Here is a 22,557-nt window from a genome sequence, read left to right on the forward strand (position 1 = left end):
GCAAATTTTTATGGCAATGAGTGTATATGGTTTAAGTTTACTGTATTTTGGCTATTTTTATTATTATTTTTTTTTAAATTGTTTCAATCTTTACCACAAAGATAAATTCATATATGCATGTGACTGAACAAGGGAGTTCAAGAGGAGACCAAACATCAGAGTAGAAAAAGACTAGGGATCCAATTGACTCATTGTTCATGGTTATGGATGTTGTGGCAGAATATTTGGGCTGAATCAAAAGGAATACAGTGAGAAGCTCACTGTATTCCAGGCAGATGCCAGGGCATGACGATAGCGCAAATACCAATCATCTAATATTGGGACTTCTGAATCACAACAGGCAAATTGCCCAACAAGGTGACTGAAAAAATTTGGTGATCAAAATATGGATGTCAAATATAACCGAAATACCCAATGTAAAAGCATATATCACCAAAAAAAATTAAAAGATAAATTTATTAATATAGTGTCTTATGTAGTGTCACCAAAGCATGGAAAGGTAGTACTTCTCTATTGAAGGGAAATTAAAGGAAAGTAACACAGAAAGGAAACCTTATGACTGTTTCATCATTCATAAGCAAAATTCTTTATATTTTTAAAACATTTTACCGATGTGAATATGGTTTACAGTAAGGTGATCTGTAAAGCTAGTTCCAGACTTGCCATGCTACTTGATGCCTAACTGTGCAAAAACCTATTTTTGACTGATTTTTGTGTCAAAATCACCCCTATGATGAAGCTCGACATTTATCACTAATGAGAGGCTTCATGCATATGTTGGCATGTCTGCATGCACCATTCCATCTTATGATCAATATATATTATATATATAATATATACTACCCAAAATAAATTTAGGGAGCCCCCACCTTAGAAAGGGCCTGAAAGCCCTTTTCTATTCTTTGGATAATTTGAATTTTCAAAAATCTGAGGTGCTCTTATACAGCTTGGATTATCAAGACTCTACTGTTATTTAAATTAAAATTTATTGCTCTGAACTTCCCTTTTTTTGTATTTTTTTTCAGGGTATCGGGGAATCGCAAAAAAATAATGAAGATGAAGAAAAAAGTGAATTATGTAAGGGCATGGATATGTCACATTCAACCTTCCCAGTGGCTGATGAAGTGGCAGACCTTGATTCTGTTTCATCTCCATCTGTAACACTAGTTCTTCGAACAAAAGTCTCCAACAATTCAGATGAACAGAGTAATTAATACATTTTTTTATTTGCATAATTTTCATCCTTTGAAAATGGTTTTTTTTTAATTAAACGTGCTGAAATAGCTGTAGTACTTCTGTAAATACCAATTTTTCATGATTTTATAAGAGAATTCATATTTCAGGTTCTCCAGACAGCAGAACAGCTTTAGGGACTCAAGCAGCAATACAAAGACGGAGGAGACCAAAAAGACGATCTACTGGTGTTGTTTATTTAGATAGCGATGTATGTAAAACCAGTTTCAAAATACAGCCTTCAGTCAATTTTGTTACTCTTTGCTTGTGCTAAATATTAAAGCATTTGCCAGTCACAAAACTGAGACTTCTTCCATTTATATATATGTTCTACAGATCTGATTAAAACTAAACTTCTGTAATTTGCAGGTTTTGAACAGGTAAACACACTAAATTGTAAAAAATATTTGGGGAATTTTTTTTTGAGAAAGCTTAGATAAGACTAAAGAAGGGATCAAATCAAGCTGAAGTGGCGTATGATTTTTCTGTTCTGCAACCTTAGTAAGAGTGCGGAGCCATGCTTAAAGATCTCGGAAACATGTAAAAAGTATGGTTGGCCTAATTTATCTGGTCATTTAATCGATCAATTGTTAATCGCAGTTAAAAATTTTAGTTGAGTTAATTGACTCAATCAATTTGATTAAAAAACTAGAATTAAAATCAAAATTTTTATTAAAAGTTTGTGAATTTGTGGTATTGAAACTCTCAATATTGACTATATTTTGCATATATTTTTTTCTTAACCGTTGTGCATGTTAACCGTAAATGAATGTTCATGTGTGTTGTGTGGCCACTCCCACAACGAGTATAAACAGGGTGTCTGCCATCACGAAGTCACTGGAAAGTTGCAGAATGAGAAAAGGGTCACAGAAGTTCCAAATAAGTCACAATTTAAGAAGAGGTCACAGATTTTTCATAATTTTTGCCCTAAAATCTAGGCTTTTCAGAGGCTGTAGTATTCAATATTTTTTCCCTTTCTCTGTTTCCTTTCTTGGTTTTTTTTTTTTTTGCCTGGGGGAGGGATATATGGGTGAGTACCAACAGAAAAAAACAGTGTTATCTGTCAATATGTATTTATAGGGAATCGGCACACATTGTGGACGATGTATATTCTGACTCCAATTGATGAAACGGTTGATAATATTTAAGTTCATTTAATTTTAGAAAACTATTTACATAGGTTAACAATATTAATTTCACATAATAAAAAGGAGAAACCATACACGTGCACAAGAGCAACACACTGAGGAAGAAGTAGGTCACACAAGGAAAACAGTTCGCTTGTCCCCTTTTTTTACCTCTGCCACCTACGCATCAGGAGGTGGTCGAGAGATGGCGCCACAGGACTCCCCCACCAGTCCACAACTTCATGGTAGTGGAAAGCGAAAACTTACACGTCTACTGGATCTTGTAGTTGTGGACGATTTAATGGCAGATCGGAGCATCTTCACTGGTTCAGACTTCGCTGGAGTCGCAGGCGATTCTTGAAGCATATGGGCCTGTTTCAATCGATCAATGGAGATCCACTTCTTGCTTGATCCCATCTGAAGCTGGAAAAATTTTGGCTTCCTCCCAAAAACTGGGAATGGACCAGCGTATGGCTGTTGCAGTGGGCGCCGGACCATATCCTGGCAGACGAAAACGTACGAAGCTTTGGGTAGGTCATCATGGACGAAGACTGATTTCGAGCTGTGATCTGAAGCAGGTTTCGGTCGAATCTGTTGGAAGTGCTCCCCCACGTTATGTAGGGTCTGCTTCTGCGATTTCGGACCTGAAAAAGAAAGAAAAAACTCTCCAGGCAAGCAGAGATTACAACCATATACTAGTTCAGCTGGGGAAGTATTTTAGTCTTCCTTGAGTGCAGTTCAAATGCCGAGCATGATTACTGGTTATTTCTCGGTCCATCTCTTGGTAAAGGTCAAACTGCATTTTAGAGCTTCTTTCAGCTGTCTATGGAAGCGTTCGATCATCCCATTGGCTGAAGGATGGTATGCAGTGGTTTTATTCTTTTTCGTTCCCATGAATTTGGCCAAAGCTGAGAAAAGATCACTTTCGAAATTGCGACCTTGATCTGTCGTGATGACATTTGGTACACCAAATCTGGCTACCCAACCTGACAAGAAATTTTCGGCCACTGTTTGCGCTGATTGATCTTTCAATGGAATAGCCTCTGGCCAGCGAGTGAAAGGATCAATGCAGGTGAGAAGGTAGCAATATCCTTGTGATGGAGGTAGAGGTCCAACGATATCGAGATGCACATGGCTAAATCTATCACTAGGTAAGGGAAAAGATCCCATTGGAGATTTAGTGTGAGGGCTGATTTTAGATCATTGGCACTCCATGCATTCTTTACACCACTGTGAACAATCCTTTTTCAAAGATTTCCATATGTAGCGTTTCTTTACTGCGGCAGTAGTTGGTCAAGGACCAGAGTGAGCAAGATTGTGAATGGTCTGGAACACTGATTTCCGAAAGTCTCTGGGAACGTACGGGCGTACATGTCCAGTTGAGACGTCACAATGCAATGGTGGAGTTCCAGAGATCAGAATTATTGGTTTGAAAGTCAATGAAGAATCATTTTGCAAGTGCTGAAGTTCTTCATCAAGTTTCTGTGCCTCAGCGAGTTCTGCATAATCTATGTCACTGGGCATTTCTATTTGCTCTCAGCGTGAAAATGCATCAGCCACACAGTTCTTGTCACCAGAAATGAAACGGATATCGGTAGTGAATTGACTGATGAAGTCTAATTGTCGCTGTTGACGAGGAGAATTTTTATCATGCTTTTGCTGCATAGCAAAGGTCAACGGACGATGATCTGTAAAAATTGTAAACAGTCTACCTTCAAGAGTGAAACTGAAATGCTTTAGAGCACAATATGCCGCTAACAGTTCTCTATCGTATGAGCTGTATTTGCTCTCAGTAGGTGTTAAACGACGAGAAAAAAATCCTAATGGCTCTGATTTATTATTAACATTTTGTTGCAACACTGCGCCAATACCAAAATCGGATGCATCAACGAGTAAGGACAATTTACCATCTGGATGTGGATGAGCTAATAAGGCTGTGTCTGCAATTGATTGCTTACAGATTTCGAAAGCATTGTTAGTTTGCTCAGTCCATTGAAAGGGAGTAGAATCATTCTTTTTACGACTTTTAATGAGATCATACAGATGTAGTTGTTGTAAAGCTGCCTTGGGAATGAATCGGCAGTAAAAGTTAACCATAGCTAAAAAACATCGTAATGCACGAGCTGATGTTGGTTTTGGATAATTTGTAAGAACTAAGACTTTTTCGGGTGCGGGTTTAATACCCTCTTTTGAAATTAAGCAACCCAGAAATGGTAGTTCTTGAACACCAAATATGCACTTGTCAAGATTTAAAATAAGATCTTTTTCATTCAGCCTTGTAAAAACTGCTTCCAAATCAGACAAGTGAGTTTCAGCGTCGGTAGAGGCGACGAGAATGTCGTCGAGATATGCAAAACATTGAAGTCCTCTCAAAGTTTCATGTATGAATCTTTGAAAAGTTTGTCCACAGCATTCCGTAACCCAAAAGGTATGTATAAATACTCAAATAAACCTACGGGTGTTATGACGGCTGTTTTAGGAATGTTGCTAGGTTCTACCGGAATTTGATGATATGCACGTTTTAAATCAATTTTACTGAAAATTGATTTGCCGTGTAGTTCAGCTGCAAAATCCTGAATATGTGGTATTGAATACCTGTCAGGTTCTGTAATGGCATTCAATCGTCGGTAGTCACCGCATATTCGCCATTTACTGTTATTTTTTGGTACCAAGTGAATTGGACTGCACCACGAGCTTTTAGAAGGGCGACAAATTCTCTGATCCACCAATTCCTCAAATTCTTTCTTAACTGCTGTTAATTTATCAGGTGGCAGTCTACGAATTTGTGAAAAAATTGGAGGACCTTGAGTTGTGATGCAATGTGTGGTAGCATTATCCTTCGGAACAACATTGGCAGAAGAATTAGTTAGATTAGGAAACTTTGAAAGTAACGTGTGATATTTTGTGTTAACAGTTATTGCTGTTATGCCCGTGCTAGGATGAGATGTATTTTTACCAAGAACGCTGTCTGAACTAATGCGATCAATCAACAGATTATTTTTGATGTCGAGTAGAAGTCTGTAACGTTCGAGAAAATCCGCTCCCAAAATGGGTCTTGATACGTCAGCAATAATGAAAGTCCACCAAAATTTTGTGGAAATCCTAAATCTAAGTTCAATACACGCGTTCCATAGGTGTTAATTTCCGAACCATTTGCTGCGAATAACATAACCTTTTTATTCGAAGCAGGTTTGAGATTTCCAGTAGCAGGAAGAACCGAAACTGTAGCGTCGCTGTCAACCAAAAATTTGAGACCTGAATTTTGATAATGAATAAGCGACTATGAGTCTCACCCGCAGATTTCGTCGCATAAAGCTGCGAGCTGACTAGTTTCCCTGGAAATCAAATCCACGGTGGAAAAGTAGGTGGTGGAATGCACCTACGAGCTTTATCTCCAAATTTGTAGTGAAACCAGCATTTTGTAAATTTTTTCCGTGATGGTGATTTTGCGCGTTGGTTGCTCTCCCTAGATCGCGATCTAATACCATACAAAAGTTTGTTAACCATTTCAGTTAAATCCACAATGCGAGCTTCCAATTTACTAATTCTATCATCGGAATCTTTACGGATAGAAGAAACAGAAGGTGTCATTTGTGAGACTTCCGCAATTTTATCAGCCACAGTTGCCAAGCCATCTAATTTGTCGGTACTCGCTGACAGAATCTGTTGTGCTGTTACTGGCAGGCGTTGTAGCCAAAGCATTTTGAGAACATCATCGGAGAGTCTCTTATAAGCCAGTTGGGTCATGTTATGTAGCAACTGTGAAGGTTTCTGGTCACCTAATGTCATATCGGGAAGTAGAGTGCGAATACGAGCAGTTTCTGATTCTGCGAATTGTCTGATCAAACGTGCTGTTATTACCACATAAAGATCATCCCACACAGGATTAGTGATGATATCAGTGACGAACATCGAGAGTTCACTATCGAGGGAGGTGACGACATAATGGAATTTAGTTTCAGATGACGTAATGGGCACGATAGAAAATTGCGATTCTAAACTCGAGAACCATAGCTCAATATTATCACACCATAACGGAGGTGGCTTAACTGCCCCTCTTGAAACTTCCTCTGTATTCGACATCGAGAGTTTAGTATGCGTCAACAAAACTAGCGTGCGAGTTCACCACTATAGGGAATCGGCACACATTGTGGACGATGTATATTCTGACACCAATTGATGAAACGGTTGATAATATTTAAGTTCATTTAATTTTAGAAAACTATTTACATAGGTTAACAATATTAATTTCACATAATAAAAAGGAGAAACTATACACATGCGTGAGAGCAACACACGGAGGAAGAAGTAGGTCACACAAGGGAAACAGTTCGCTTGTCCCCTTTTTTTTTGCCTCTGCCACCCACGCATCAGGAGGTGCGCGTAAGGGGGCGAGAGATGACGCCACATATTATTATGACCCCTGGGCCCTTTGGCAGGTCCCCAAGTCAGAGTTTTCACAGACGGAGGATCTGTAGTGAATTTATAGCATGAAGAAACAAGCTATGATGGTAATTGTCCCAGGCCTCAGGGCTTGAGCTCTGTCAGCCCTACCCTTTTGGAGGCCATGAGAAAGGTCATCAATTTTTTTTTGTGAAGGAAGAAAGTTGCTTTTTTTAATTGTCAACCTTATTTTTTGAAATTGCGTTGATCCTTACGGACTAGCTATAGTGAACGACAAAATCATACAGTATGTGCATGAGACAGTTTGAGGGAAGATAAATATTGGACTGAGGGTCGATGATTGAATTGGCAAATTTTCTGCCATTATTTTTGTAACACAACATTTTGGCTGAATTTAAAGGAATACAGCAGTTTTTCCTCAAAGTGTGCATTGAGCTGAGCTGGAGATATTGATTTGTGTGCCTATTTATGCTTTGGAGCATTCTTTATATGGGAAAATATCTGCCAATAGTATTTTGGAGACCCGCCGATGAACCATGAATTGGGCAAGGGAGCCACAGGTGACAAGTTTGCGAAACCACCGTAACACAGTAACAAGCCTGCAAACTAGGTCGACACTAGAGCATTACTATATAGCAATAGACTATACAAGCCAGCTATAGAGCATGACTATACAAGCAAGCTATAGAGCATGACTATACAAGCAAGCTATAGAGCATGACTATACAAGCAAGCTATAGAGCATGACTATACAAGCATCTAATATTGGACTTCGAAAAATGTGAATAGGGGAAAAGAATATGTGAAATGATTCCTCCGGAAGTGCCTTCGGTTGTCCAATAGCCCCACATCCTGCAGCAGGGCCCCCTTAGATAAGATCTTCAGTGGGTCCAGACCAGATTTTTTATGGTTCTCCATATAGTGAATTTATAGTGGGAAAACACCAAAAAAATTAAGAAATAGCTCAGGCTTCTGGGTTAGAGCACTGTCGAAATTGGAAAATCGGCCGGCATGGTGTTTGTACCTTCAGATGATGGTTTCTGCTCCCGTAAGCAACTCTTTGTCTATTATGCTGTTATTTCACCTGTGCTGATATGTTTTATGTGTGCACAGTAACAGAATCAGTTAAGGAATGGGCTCATTCATGTACCTTCTATTTAGACAGCCTTTTCTTCTGAGGCATATCGCTGTCTGACAATGCATCTATATTCCGACGGAAAACTGCTGATTTCGACAGTCTGCACAATCATTGAACTGATGGAACACACTGCTCAATCCATTACACTTCACTCTGTTCAATGTTGTTTGGCACTATTGTTCTGTTTTGAGCCCACTATTGCTATGCGGTGCAGCACTTTGCAACGTGCTGCAGCTGTTGTGCACATGGCTTGATATCGATTGGTGTGTTCAGTAGTTTTGCATTTGCAGGATTCGTTTTCAATGTGTGCAGCATAGGCGGAGATAGACTTGGAAGTCTGGGGGGGCACGGTCATTATTGCTGGAGGGGCAAGATGATGATGATGTTGATTCATCTATACATATATACATTAGATCAGTCAACTTCACCTTTGATGCTGGGGGGGGGGGGTGGCAATCTATGTATCTTGTCTATGTATCTATAAATATGACTTGTATACAGGACATATTTTCCCATACTCACTAATAATTCAAATAATGAAGTTGACTCAACTTCATTTATTTTAGATTTCAACACAACAAATTACAATGTATATGTATTATACAAAAATATAAATTGCAATATATGTATTGACATCCTCATCACGCCCCACTAAAAGTTGTGGGAGATTAAAATCAATTTTTTTATCAAATGTTTTTATTTTGTAAATTCACTCATGTTAACCGATTTCATTGAGACCCCCCTCCAGACAATACCCTAAACACAAACCCCCCCCCAGGGGATTACAACTCACAGTTTGGGAACCACATATAATAAAACATTCCAGCATGGTTCATTTTGTCGAATGAGAAAAGGTCACAGAAAACTCACAAATTTTGCTGTTGGTATATGGTGGACACACTGATAAATAGCGTTTCATACAGCTTATGTTGCTTTTTTGTCGATTTAACTTTCTGTTTATTTTTTCCCTTTGTTTTGATCAGATTATGTTTAGTTGTTTTTAATCTTTTATACTAATGTTTGTTGAGTTTAACCAAATAAATTTGTTGTCATTCTCTGTCCGCATTTGTATCAATGTTATTAAAAAACATTAAAAGACAAATCACTCCAAAAAAGGTAAAAAATCTATTAGATATTTTATAAATCATGTTCTATACTAGTGGTTCTTAACTGGGGGGTGCAGCAGAGCATTTTTGGGGGTGCGAGATGGGAATAAAGAAATTGTGAAGTGTTGACTGATTTCCCAGAAAAATTGAAATGCAGAGAAGAATTGACTTTTTGAAAAATATTAATCATACTACCAACATTTTTTCACACCTCAATCTTTAACTTTCCTCTTGTGACAAATGTTTCTGTTTTACCCAAAATATTTAGCAATTTGTTTACATTCGTACCTTGTGTTATTAGCATGCTGCGTTTAGATTTATTACTGTCATAAACGCATGTGACTCAGGAAAAATGATTAAAAATTTATCAAATGCTGTATAGAATCTATTCAGAACATTTTGGATAAGTGACTATATTAAAAAATATTTAAATCAATATTTTGATCGAATTCAGTTCAACAAAAACTGATGATTTCAAATTCAGTTTGATTGGAGTTTTAAAAGACTAGACCAAAATTTATTGTCCCCACTATCAACAGTAGTTTTCGTATTTTTGGAAGCATCAGCTCATCCAAAAATAACCGTTTAAAAAAACCAAAAAAACAACAAGATCCAATTAAAGAAATTGTAAGTTTTGGCAATTATTATTATATAAGTTCAGCATATATATATATGTATGTATATTAAATTGTTTGAACCGGGCAGCCTTAATTTCTTAACCTATTTCTATATTTGTTTACATCTTCCAAATAGGTGAGTGAAATGAATAAATTATTTTTACAGCAAATGAAATGAATAAATTATTTTTACAGCATCTATTAACATTGTATGGTCACAAAAAAATATTCTATTAATCGATTAAAAAATTTTGATTAACCAGTTAAAAGTTTAAATGGATTCCCATCCCTAGTAAAAAGTAATTATCTTTCATCCGATCTAGAAAACAACAGATAGAACAATAAAAATGTAAGTAAAGAAAGCTCCTTGAAAATCCACTTGGTGATAAAAATTGATGAATCATTTTCAAATCATAGACTGAATGTGAGTACTACACAAAATATCCAAAAATGGTGCTTGTTTGGTCATCAGCTAAGCATAAAAGACGTTTTTTTTCAATAGTAAGAACAGAAGAACAAAAAATATATACATCGCCCAATAAACAAAAAAAAAAAAAATCCAAGGCAGGTTCTTACTGTTTAACACATAGGCGTAAGTGTTATGGTATGGGTTATGCTTTCTTTACTAATCACACATTGTCATTCAGTATATGACACATACCATTATTACAGTGGAACCTGTGTGAGATGGAACGTCAAGAGACTGAAATAATATTCTATTTTATAGACAGGTTTCCATTTTATATAAAGGTGCACATTAATGCATTAATTACCATTGGAGCAATCTTTTGATTCTGTTCAAGACAGGTTTCACTGTAACTGTATTTCAGCATGAGTATGACTGTGAATACAGGGTAATTCAGAATGAGTATGACTGTGAATACAGGGTAATTCAGAATGAGTATGACTGTGAATACAGGGTAATTCAGAATGAGTATGACTGTGAATACAGGGTAATTCAGAATGAGTATGACTGTGAATACAGGGTAATTCAGAATGAGTATGACTGTGAATACAGGGTAATTCAGAATGAGTATGACTGTGAATACAGGGTAATTCAGAATGAATTGTACAGAAAGAAAACCTGCCTGTGACAACTGTAACTGATTGAATCCAATATATGCAATAAAATAAAAATTGTTTCATTTATTTGTATTCACAGAACAACGACAAATAACAAAAAAAATTGAGAAATTCGAAAGAAAAAAAAGTGGCCCACAAAGGGCTTAGCAAGGTTAGACTATATTAATATTTGCTCATATAAATTCTTGCATAGGCAGAATGATGGCTATCTGGTGGACCTAGGAATCAAACTTGTTTTTTCGTAATTTTTTTCACTAGAAATTTTCTAGAAAATATGTATATGGTACCAACCAGCAATCTTAGTCTAGAAATTAGGATTAATTTTAAGTTCAAGATTTTTTAACCATATTCTCCAAAGACAGCTTTAATTATATCTTTCATGGCTAAGTTTGGATGGTGCTACTGAGCAATACCGATCACATGATTAGTGTTGCTTGAGTAACATCAGCAGATAGGTTCTGGTGCCACTCAGAGCACAATGGGCACCCGGGCCAAGTGATATTCTGGAGTCCTTGCTTAGCCAGGGTTGGGTTTTACTGTATAAACTGTGGTTTTTATCAGGACATGATAAAAACCTGGTAAATACAATCTCTTTATTGATTTTTTTATTGATGATAAATAATATGTTTAACGAAGAGTATTTTTTTAATTTAGTAATAAAGATTAATGTTTATTTAATCAATAATTAATAATTTTTTATATATTTTATAATATATGCATACAGTTGGATCTCTATAGGTAGCTATCATAGAGTAGGATAAACCATGAATAAATTGTAGGTAATACTGATAACTTTTTTTTTAATATTTCTGCTCCATTTTCATGTATCGGTAGAAGAAAAAATGAATGAAACCACTATAATTATCATTGCTAGTCAGAAATTTTCAATTAGAATGTAAATAACATTTCCGAGATTTTTTTTTTGTCAACCTGTTCAAGTACAAAATCATGTAGAAAGCTTCATTACAGTTGGTTTTTTACAGGATAGTTTTGCCTAGCAAAAACTACAACACTGTTTGTACATCAGTAAGGCAGGGCTTGACAAATCAAGGAAAAATCCAAGCCCCAATCACATATTTTAGGGGCCAATACAATGATTATTTTGTTTTAATCGTAATAAATTAATGTTTAAAAATAAACATTGTAATATGCAAAAAAAAGTAAGTTTTTCATCATGTTATATGCCTACTGTGTTCAAAGCATTATCCAAAAGTATTCATTTAAGTTTTTGATGGTTCAAACCAGTTTTTGATGCCTGTCATGTCAAAACCAGTCTAAAATAATTTTTGACTGCAGAAACCCAACCCTTGTTATTACCACTAAGAACTCAAAAGATTACTTTTTAAAAGACTCTTTATAAACAGATATTTTGATCAGAATTTGTAGCCTTTACTTGTTTCTACTGCTATTCATATCAGCATATGATAACAATATAATCTTTATGTCGAGAGAATTTATAATAATATGATGAAATGAGCATATACATAGGCAGGGCAGGACCGGTCCAGTGCAGAAAGATTTTTGCGGCCCCCCACTAAAGCATTTGTGTGGAGTCGCTCCCCAATTTTTCGAGTTATGAACATAAATCGTATAGGGGAAAGAGTTGTTTAAAAAAAAATAATTGCACTTATTTTTTCAATATTTCAGGAACGCATTGATAGTTGAGATCTCAATCAATAGAGCCCAGAAGTTTAGGCACTAAAAATGGTCGAAATAGGAACTAAAAAAGGCATTTACTATTTATGGAAAGAAGGGAAAATAACTAAAAACTTAGGTATTAAGGGTCCAAAAACTAGCTTAAAAATTGGTTGTACTCAATCCGTCTATTGTTTTAATTAGAGTTTATAATAACTGCATTATATTATCCGAGTGAAATTGATTGCAGGCCCATATAATACAGGGGTGTAACTGGGGGGGGGGCAACTGCCCCGGGCAGAAAAATTTAAGGGGGGCGGCAATTTTAGGTGGAACAAAGAACACGTTATTTACACACACACACCTTTCGTTATAAAATTATCAAATTTCAAAGTTGTGGGAGTGGCAAAAATTCTAGTTATCGCCTTGCATAATAAAGTATTTGATGTCTCTCAGGTCAATTTCAGAGCCATCATTAACAGACGCGGAGTTCGAAAAGAAAATGATTTGTGGGGCTTCTTTTTTCGAGTTGCGAATAATTCTCGTTTGTTTGGTGTATTATTTGGAATAATTACAACCGTTTCTACAGTAGAAATGTATGTTCCTTGTTCTATTGTTGTAAAAAATTAAAATTTTTTTTTATATTCCCACATATGCGGGATTCCTCCAAGCACGGGGGTCCTGTGTGAAACATCTGTCGCACGCCTCTGAGGGCTACTCTGGTCAATTTAATCGAATACCAAAAAATATGCAAAATAAATAGCCATGGTTGTTTGCAGTGCATGTATGGTGCACAACATGGGCCCCATAGCTCTGTCTTCTCCTATTTATACAAATACAAATACAACGCCACAACAGGCAAACCGCCCAACGAGGTGGCTGACTTAAGAACATCATGGATCCCCGAGCCCCTACCTACTACTGCTACACCACACATGCACCCCCCTCCCCCGCGGAACCCCCCAACGAATCGGTACATGCGGGAATGTGCGTGTATGTGTAGTGCAACCTGACGTAAAGTTTGTTTCTGTGTAATGCTTGTTATGTGTAGTGCTGTCATCTGCCCCCAGATTTTCTAACTATGAGTGAAGTGTTATGATTGAATGATTTATCGTTGTAGGACTGTTGCTCTCTGTGGCGAGACTTTTTAACAGGGAGATCGGCTCGCATTTGCGCCTTGAAGTTGGGAACCACAGAAAACCAACTTCAGCCGACCACCACTGTGGGGTTCGAACCCGGATCCTCGCATCACGAGTCCGGCACTATAACCACTCGACCACCACAGCGGCTCACCCAAGGCCATTTCGCCTTGGGTGATTCATGACGTCAACTGATGACCTCTTGGAACGATCATCTGTAGCTCAATGCATTCCAATGCCTTAGTGGGACATCTAATGTAAAACATGCGGAGAAGCAAAAACTTCTAATTTTCCTCTGCTTTTGTAGCATAGGGCTGGGTTCAATTGAAACACCATGTCTAACACCCATTGCACCCACAAGAGTTGGGCTAACAGGGCTCCAGCTGGGAAGCCGAGACGATTCTTACCACTTTTTTGTTTTTTTACGCAATAAATTCACTACTTTGGGGCCTGTGAAACATCTGACAAGGAGACCCGCCACATATCCCAGCCTGGGGATGCTGCTGCAAAATGTGGGGGCCATATGCTAACACCATCCGGTCAAAGTAAAGTTAACTCATGCAACACCAAGTTCCCTATCTCTCAGATCACTTTGGCTGCAGTTATAGTGGAGCGAATAGGTTAAGTGGTATGGGAGTTGCGACTAGGAAGAAAAAATGCATAGGGGTGGAGGATGAGACGTGCGTGCATAGTAGAAGAAGACTATATAGAAAATGGCTGAAGGAGGGTGACGAAATGTAATGGTGTGATGATGATGACCCCCTACACAGAAGAGGGAAGGAAAAAAAGGAGAACGGACCAGTGAGCAGATAGCAAAAATCAGCAGATCGAGGTGAAAACAAACATGTTTGTTCCGCACCTCGTTGAGTAGCCTCTTTCTATTCTTTGTCTCCCTCCTCGAGTATGTGCGGTGTACAACAGTTTTCATCGCTAGTCGCTATTATGCCACTCCAATACCTCGTAGTCGCCTCACTATGTGTTTGTTCCTCCATCGCGTTTCAATGGAGCTGAAACGGGGATGTTTCAGAATACTTTCTGATGAAAATTATTACCAAGAATTGGAAAAAATTTAAAAAAACATTTCTTTTGTTCTCAATGCTCAAAATGTCCAAGCTTTACATATTATGGCCTCTGAAATGTACCAATAAACTTAAAACTATGGTAAAATAGGCGTTTATGGCAGAAAAAAAAATCCAAAAAGGCATTTTTATAGGAAAGCTTGAAAATAGGCAAAAAACGCATTTAAGGCATTTTTGAACATCCGGGCTCTAGTAATCAAACACAACCCATTGAGAGGAAATTGCATTTCAATTAATTTGGCAACATTTATAAATGATTAATAATAATTAGTGTGGTCCACCTGCTGAGGTTCGAATCATATTGAACAGGCATACATTTCTACATTTCTGACGTACTTTTAAAGCGTTTCATCATATTTATCAAACAAATGTTGCGATTCGATACAAAGCCGTAGCGGGGGGGAGGGGGAGGGAAACCTAGATTCCCCCCCCCCCCCCGGAATGTGAGAAAATGACCGAAAAAAGGGAAAAGGATGGCCAAATATATTCTATCACTTTGGTCCTCCCTCCGAACGAAATTTCCAGCTACGGGCCTGATTCGATAACTTTGATCATTTTTCGAATCTTTTATTGCTGTTTTTGTTTAATTAATGTAAATTAACAGTATAGAGATAAAGTACTGGAATTCATACAAATAAAGAAAAACATTTTTAAACACATTAGAACTGTATTTGAAAATGTAGGTTAATGTAAAATTACTACAGTATATTCTGCTTATAACGTACCCACTGTGAAAGTTTTCTCGCTTAGTACGATTTATTTTCGTAATCCTAACTTTTATTAACACTTATCAAAATTTCTCATTTAAAGCGTTTTCTCTCCTGCAACGTTTTTCATGATGATTTTTTTTAAAACGCTGTAAGTGGGATTCACTGTATATGAGCTCTTTAATGTTATTACTTGTTTAAAAACAAGAGTTTCTTGCCACAAATAATATTAAAGATTGCAATCTCAATATTTGAATATTCAAATTTGAAATTCAAAAAGACGCTCTGGTATAGGCTGTCGAATAATAACAACACTAGTTAAGAACAGCCTAAACTCATGGGTGGAGATACGGAGGGGGGTGGCCATGGTGGGGTAATGCTTCCCCTTCCCCCCCCCGCAGTGCCAATGACGGAGCCAACTAATCTAATGCATATGCATATAAACTGAAGAGCCAAAAAAACTGGTACAGGCATGTGTATGCAAATAAAGAGATATGGAACCAATCAGAGTACGGCGCTGCGGTCGGCAATGCCTATATAACACAACAAGTGTCTAGCAGAGTTGTTAGATCGGTTACTGCTGCTACAATGGCAGGTTATTGAGATTTAAGTGAGTTTGAACGTGGTGTTATAGTCTGCGCACGAGAGATGGGACATAGCATCTCCGAGGTAGTGATGAAATTTGGATTTTCACATACGACCATTTCACGAGTGTACCGTGAATATCGGGAATCCGGTAAAAAATTAAATCTACGACATCGCTGCGGCCGGAAAAAGATCATGCAAGAACGGGACCAACAACGACTGACGAGAATCATTAAACGTGACAGACGTGCAACCCTTCCGCAAATTCCTGCAGATTTCAATGCTGGGCCATCAAGTATCAGCGTGTGAACCATTCAACGAAACATCATCGATATGGGCTTTGGGAGCCGAAGGCCCACTCGTGTACCTTTGATGACTGCACGACACAAAGCTTTACGCCTCGCCTGGGCCCGACAACACCGACATTGGACTGTTGAGGACTGGAAACACGTTGCCTGGTCTGACGAGTCTCAGTTCCAATTGCTTCGAGCTGATGGACGTGTACGGGTATGGAGACAACCTCATGAATCCATGGACCCTACATGTCAACAGGGGACTGTTCAAGCTGGTGGAGGCTCTGTGATGGTATGGGGCATGTGCAGTTGGCGTGATATGAGATCCCTGATACATCTAGATATGACTCTGACAGGTGACAGGTACGTAAGCATCCTGTCTGATCACCTGCAGCCATTCATGTCCATTGTGCATTCCGACGGACTTGGACAATTTCAGCAGGACAATGCGACACCCCACACATCCAGAATTGCATAAAGTGGCTCCAGGAACACTCTTCTGACTTTAGACACTTCCGCTGGCCACCTAAATCCCCAGGCATGAACATTATTGAACATATCTGAGATGCCTTGCAACGTGCTGTTCAGAAGAGATCTCCACCCCCTCTTACTTCTACGGATTTATGGACAGCCCTGCAAGATTCGTGGTGTCAATTATCTCCAGCACTACTTCAGACATTAGTCGAGTCCATGCCACATCGTGTTGCGGCACTTCTGCAGGCTCGCGGGGGCCCTACACGATATTAGGCAGGTTTACCAGTTTGTTTGGTTCTTCAGTGTATATAAATTGGTGTTATCATCATGCCCTCGCCGTTCATGTCTATCTCCGCCTATGCCCAAATCTCAGATAAAATTTATTGAATAGTAGGCAAACACATTTTCTTATCAGAAAATGAACTACCGGGACTGTAAGCAACGTAGCCTACATCCTAAATTTTCAGACCTTTGTGCTCTTAAATGTTTCTATGATTCTATGCATGGACTCTCCATTCATGAAACAAAATATATCTTTTGTTGGTACTACTTCATCAAACACCAACTCTGGCCATATCACTATATTGCAATTTACTGCCATTAGTGAGATGGGTTGGAAGTGAAGGTGCTGTCTATCGGTGGTCGCCTCGAGTTCGTTTGGGGAAATATCTATATCCTCCCTTGGGTTCGAACCCAGGACCCTGACAACAACCTTCACCGTAGCCGGTCAATTTGTCGCAATCAACTTGTCGCGCTCAACTCGTCGCGCATCAATTTGTCGCAGTGCCAATTCGTCGCGGTACAAATTCGTCGCAGAGCCAATTCGTCGCGGTACAAATTCGTCGCAGAGCCAATTCGTCGCTGTACAAATTCGTCGCAGAGCCAGTTCGTCGCGGTACAAATTCGTCGCAGAGCCAATTCGTCGCAGAGCTAATTCGTCGCTGTACAAATTCGTCGCAGTGACAATTTGTCGTGTAACCAATTCGTCGGGACGTCAATTTATCGCAGAGTCAACTGTTGTTGACAGTCGTCACGCGATCTGTATGTAGGTTTTTTGTCTCATACGTGAAAAAATAAACATGAAGAAAAGTTTTTTTCCATCAAGAAATGCACACAGTTTACTAAATTTTTTTTTTTTGTCATTTCGAAAAAAATCATCGAAATTAAAATTACAATTGATATTAATGTTTTATTATTTAATTATTGTAAATGTTAAAAAAATCATTTTTTCTATGATAAAATTTCAAAATTCTGTAAAAAAATGTCGGTGTTTATGATATTCCCCAAATTACAGTACAGCGGAGGCTGTCTTTAAGTGTAAACTTGTATCTGTCCCATGTGGAATCGAGACTCCCACCAACATTAACCACTACAGTATCTCCACAAGAACCTGAAATAATTAATAATTTAATTTAATTAATATTTCATTTTCACCGGATAAGCCACACTTGTCGCTTTCTCTCGAGATTTCCATTACTCGTAGCGATGGGAGTTGGGGCGCACACTGAGATGATAAATTGCGATCACATACATTTTCAAAATTTAATTTTCACCGGATAAGTTGCTCAAGTTAAGAACTCAAAAAATCCAACCAATAAAGTTCATAGGTTACATTCGAGCAAATGCAACCGATAATCTTATTGGTTGAATTTTTCAAGTTTTATAAAAGGACTTTTAGAACACTTTCATAGTGTAATGCTAGCCTTAGATATATTGTCGGTAAAAAATTCCTCAAAGATGTATTCCCTACATGGCAGATACATATTCAATAGTGAATATAGTAGCCGCTGTGGTGGTCGAGTGGTTATAGTGCCGGACTCGTGATGCGAGGATCCGGGTTCGAACCCCACAGTGGTGGTCGGCTGAAGTTGGTTTTCTGTGGTTCCCAACTTCAAGGCGCAAATGCGAGCCGATCTCCCCGTCAAAAAGTCTCGCCACAGAGAGCAACAGTCCTACAACGGTAAATCATTCAACCATAACACTTCACTCATAGTTTGAAAAACTGGGGGCAGATGACAGCACTACACATAACAAGCATTACACCGAAACAAACTTTACGTCAGGTTGCACTACACGTACACGCACATTCCCGCATGCACCGATTCGTTGGGGGTTCGTTGGGGGGTTCCGCGGGTAGGGGTTTGTATGTGTGGTGTAGCAGTAGTAGGTAGGGACTCGAAAAAATGGCTCGGGGATCCATGATGTTCTTAAGTCAGCCACCTCGTTGGGCAATTTGCCTGTTGTGGCGTTGTATTTGTATTTGTATTTGAATTAGGGCCATTCAAGTATTACGTAAGCAGATTTTCAGCCATTTTTGACTCCCTCCCCCTTGTCAGCAAAAATCAGCAAAACACTGACCCCCCCATCCCCTCCCCCGTCAGCAAAATTTCACCAGCAGCTTAGAATATTTCATATCTTCAAAAAGGGGTGGTTGATGACGTAAGCGACCTTCAACCCCCCCCCCCCCGCCATCAAAAGTCAACAAATCCGAAACTCCCTCCCCGATCCTGACGTAATACTTGAATGACCCCTTAGGCAAATTGTGCTTTGGGATGGGCATTGATCCTAATTTATCATCTTGGTGTGTTCCCGCAACACCCCTCGCTGCGAGAAATGGAGATCCCGCCAGAGAGCGGGAGTGCGGCTTATACGGTGAAAATTTAATTTTGAAAATTTATTTTATCGTAATTTATCATCTTGGTGTGTTCGCCCAACGCCCCTCGCTGCGAGAAATGGAGATCCCGCCAGAAAGCGGGAAGTGTGGCATGAATACCATGAAAACTGAATTTTGAAAAAAATTTGCGAAAAATTTGTACCGCGACGAACTAATTCTGCGACAAATTCGTACCGCGACGAACTGATTCTGCGACAAATTTGTATCGCGACGAACTGACTCTGCGACAAATTTGTACCGCGACGAAATGAGTCTGCGACAAATTTGCACCGCGACGAACTGACTCTGCGACAAATTTGTACCGCGACGAACTGACTCTGCGACAAATTTGTACCGCGACGAAATGAGTCTGCGACAAATTTGCACCGCGACGAGTTTGTAGCACGACGAATTGACGCTGCGACAAATTGATTGCGACGAATTGTCGCGCGACAAGTTGATCGCGACGAATTGACCTAGACCCAACCTTCACGATGGTAGACGAGCATCTTACCACCATACCACTCGGGCACTTTTGTTGGTACTGTACTAGGTGAATAATTAGATTGAGAAAAAAAATTAGAGAAAAATCTTACTTTTTTTTCGGAAGTTCAGTAGTAAAAAATTGTCAAAATATAGAATTTATATATTGTATATCTATCTTTCGGAATAATTTAGATGGGTAGTTTATGGCTGGAAACTGCTAAAAAGTTCTCAAGCCTCCTTAGAGAAACATCGTGACATGACAGTTCATAGGTTCGGAAGAAGGCATGAAATTAACACTCCGGAGGAGTGCCGAATTGCCTCGCTAAGGGGCAGTCATCATCTAGAGCTGTTCATGCTACAGACCAGATGGTAACTCCAACGAGAGGGGAGGTTTTCAAGGGGAAAAATTATTAGATTCCTTTTGTGGTGTCCCTTTTCGTTTGATGCCCTAAGCATGTTTTTTTCTTTGTTAATATAGCCCTGTTATTCTTTAATGGCAGAAAGAAAGGCCATGCTTTTTTCAGGGGTGAAGAATGCGACCCCCATCTGCATATTCTTTTCCCCCTTTAAAATAAGCTAACGCCATACCTAATAACACTAAAAATGATATTATAAGGTCTTTAAACTGAAAGCATCCTTTCATAATTAATAGTAGTTTAATGGGAAAAAAATTAAATTTTAATCAAATTTCCAAAACATCTGCTGAAGAAGGAAAGGGTTTCGTTTGGAAAAATTGCAGCCCTTGAAATTTGGCGGCCCAGTGCAACCGCACCTTTTGCATCCCCCTAAGCCCGGCCCTGTATATAGGAGGTCTCCGCACAGGTTTTCACACTTCTAGGAGGGAATGGGGTCTACCCAGATGACTCAAAATCACATGTAATGAGGGGTTGGAAATGCTTTCCTGACGCGTTAGATTGTGTTATACTGGAGCGGTGGTTCTGGGCGTTTAATGCATTGGCCTGCTCCACTGCCAGATTATGATATCATGCCTTGATTATTTCTTGCAGAGTCCCCAGACTGGAGGTATATTAAAGTGTATGATACCTCTGTTGACAGCACTGAAGAACTTGTTGCCTGCATTGCAGGAAGTCCTAGACATGCCGGTATCTTCCAGAATGTTCAAAATTCAATGCATATCTGAAATGTGAGACTTGCATTACAGCTCGTGAATGACACTGAGCACCTTTGACCTGATTTTTCTCGAGGTATATTTATTATCAAAATGTGTGTTCACTTACATGATGTCCTTTCACTTTCACTGGTGTTTTCTGTGTACCCTACCGCATCAGGGAACCATTTCCAATCATGCATTGACGACGCCTTCTATAGCAGAAAACCTCTGCATGAAGCTTATGACATCACTGAAGTCATTCACTTCACCTATAGTCATTGGATATACTGTGAAAAAAGGTAAAGATTTCGCATACCTCGGACTGCTATATCCCATGGCTACAGGTGAAATGGACGACTTCAGTGACGTCAAAGCTTCGCACAGGGGCTTTCTGCTATAGGTGTTGGCATTGCTGTGTCATTCCGAGTCATCTAGGCATATCCTACCCCTCTTAGAAGTTTGTAAACCTGGTGCCAAGACACCCTGTACAGGTACTTTAATAGACATGCTAGTAAGAATATAATTTTTTTTTTTCAGTGTTTGCACAACAAGTGGCTTAAAATTATGCATTTTGTTCAGAAAAAATGAATTAGTAAATAAATTTATTAAATAATGGCAGAAATTTTGATATTTTACTCTGAGGGTGGTAAAAATCATGTGGGGGGGGGGGAGAGAACATATTTTTACATATATATTTTACATACATACCATGGCAGTAAAAACCATGGTAAATACTATGCCAACCCTGCGCTTAGCTGAAAATGTCTACTTAGTCATATTTTTTACTCCTGAAAATCACAGTACCAAATTTAACAAATCCCCTTATAGTTTTGTGGGCCATTCCTGGGTGAATCTATGCATTAAGATTGGCCTGGTGCAGCTGCTCATTGCGATTTTTTTTTTTTTTTCCAAACCAAATAAAAGAACATAACATTCACATAGTTCAAATCTTTATAGCAGGGATGGCAAATTATTTTCCAAGCCATTCCCCTATGAAGACCATATACATGATGAGCATACCACAAATTAAGGCTGGGCAAATCTCCCAAAAATTTACATTCTTGGTCAGGCGCATGTGACTTAAAATAATACATACCGAAAAATATTACTAGATATTATTACCAGATGTGCTGAAAAGTCCTAGCTGGAAATTAAATAAAATCAACAAACCTTATTATACAGCATGTCCAGGTAGCCTTTATCCAAGTTCTTTTTTTCTTAACCAGTTATGGAAACACACTTCAGTTAGAAAAAATATCAAAATATCTATAGCGTGCCCATTTTACATATTCCATTTATTTTTATGGTGCCCCACTAGTAAACTTTTTGTACATGCTTTATATATGTAATGAAGACCTATATTTGCCTTATCAAGTGCTCATGAAGTTATTGTGATGAGTCAACTGATCTCGGCCTTGTGGTAATTTCAATAAAATGAAATTAGTCTTTTTTGGGGCCTTTATTTCAAATGTCATAAGGAAGCAAAAATTTATTTTGGAGTAGATGGAGGCAATTGTCATTTCGAGGGAAGCTGAGACCAAGTAATAAACAATATGATGAAAGGCGTCACTCTCCCTTGTTAACATTACAGATGCGGAAAACTGGCTGAGTGAAGAGATACCGATGTTTCAGGAAAGGAAAATTCATCTCTGCCCTTACAGCGATTCAAACACTGGTCTCTCGTTTG

The 22,557-nt window shown here is 38.6% G+C and overlaps 1 protein-coding gene across 2 annotated transcripts in view; it reads left to right on the top strand.

Moving 5' to 3' along the window:
* The window catches only part of LOC149080286 (protein phosphatase 1 regulatory subunit 12B-like), a 423,274-nt gene that overhangs the window by 218,892 nt on the left and 181,825 nt on the right, over nucleotides 1–22,557 (top strand). For both annotated transcript variants that reach the window (XM_089239417.1, XM_089239418.1), the window contains exons 14-15: nucleotides 1,026–1,206; nucleotides 1,344–1,444. In XM_089239417.1, coding sequence (XP_089095543.1) covers nucleotides 1,026–1,206; nucleotides 1,344–1,444 — 282 coding nt within the window. The remainder of the gene's footprint in view (nucleotides 1–1,025; nucleotides 1,207–1,343; nucleotides 1,445–22,557) is intronic.

Source organism: Pholcus phalangioides, unplaced genomic scaffold (genome assembly GCF_987345545.1).
Source record: "Pholcus phalangioides strain wild (caught in Gottingen) unplaced genomic scaffold, Ppha-v1.0 ptg000011l_1, whole genome shotgun sequence".
Taxonomy (NCBI): Eukaryota; Metazoa; Arthropoda; class Arachnida; order Araneae; family Pholcidae; genus Pholcus; species Pholcus phalangioides.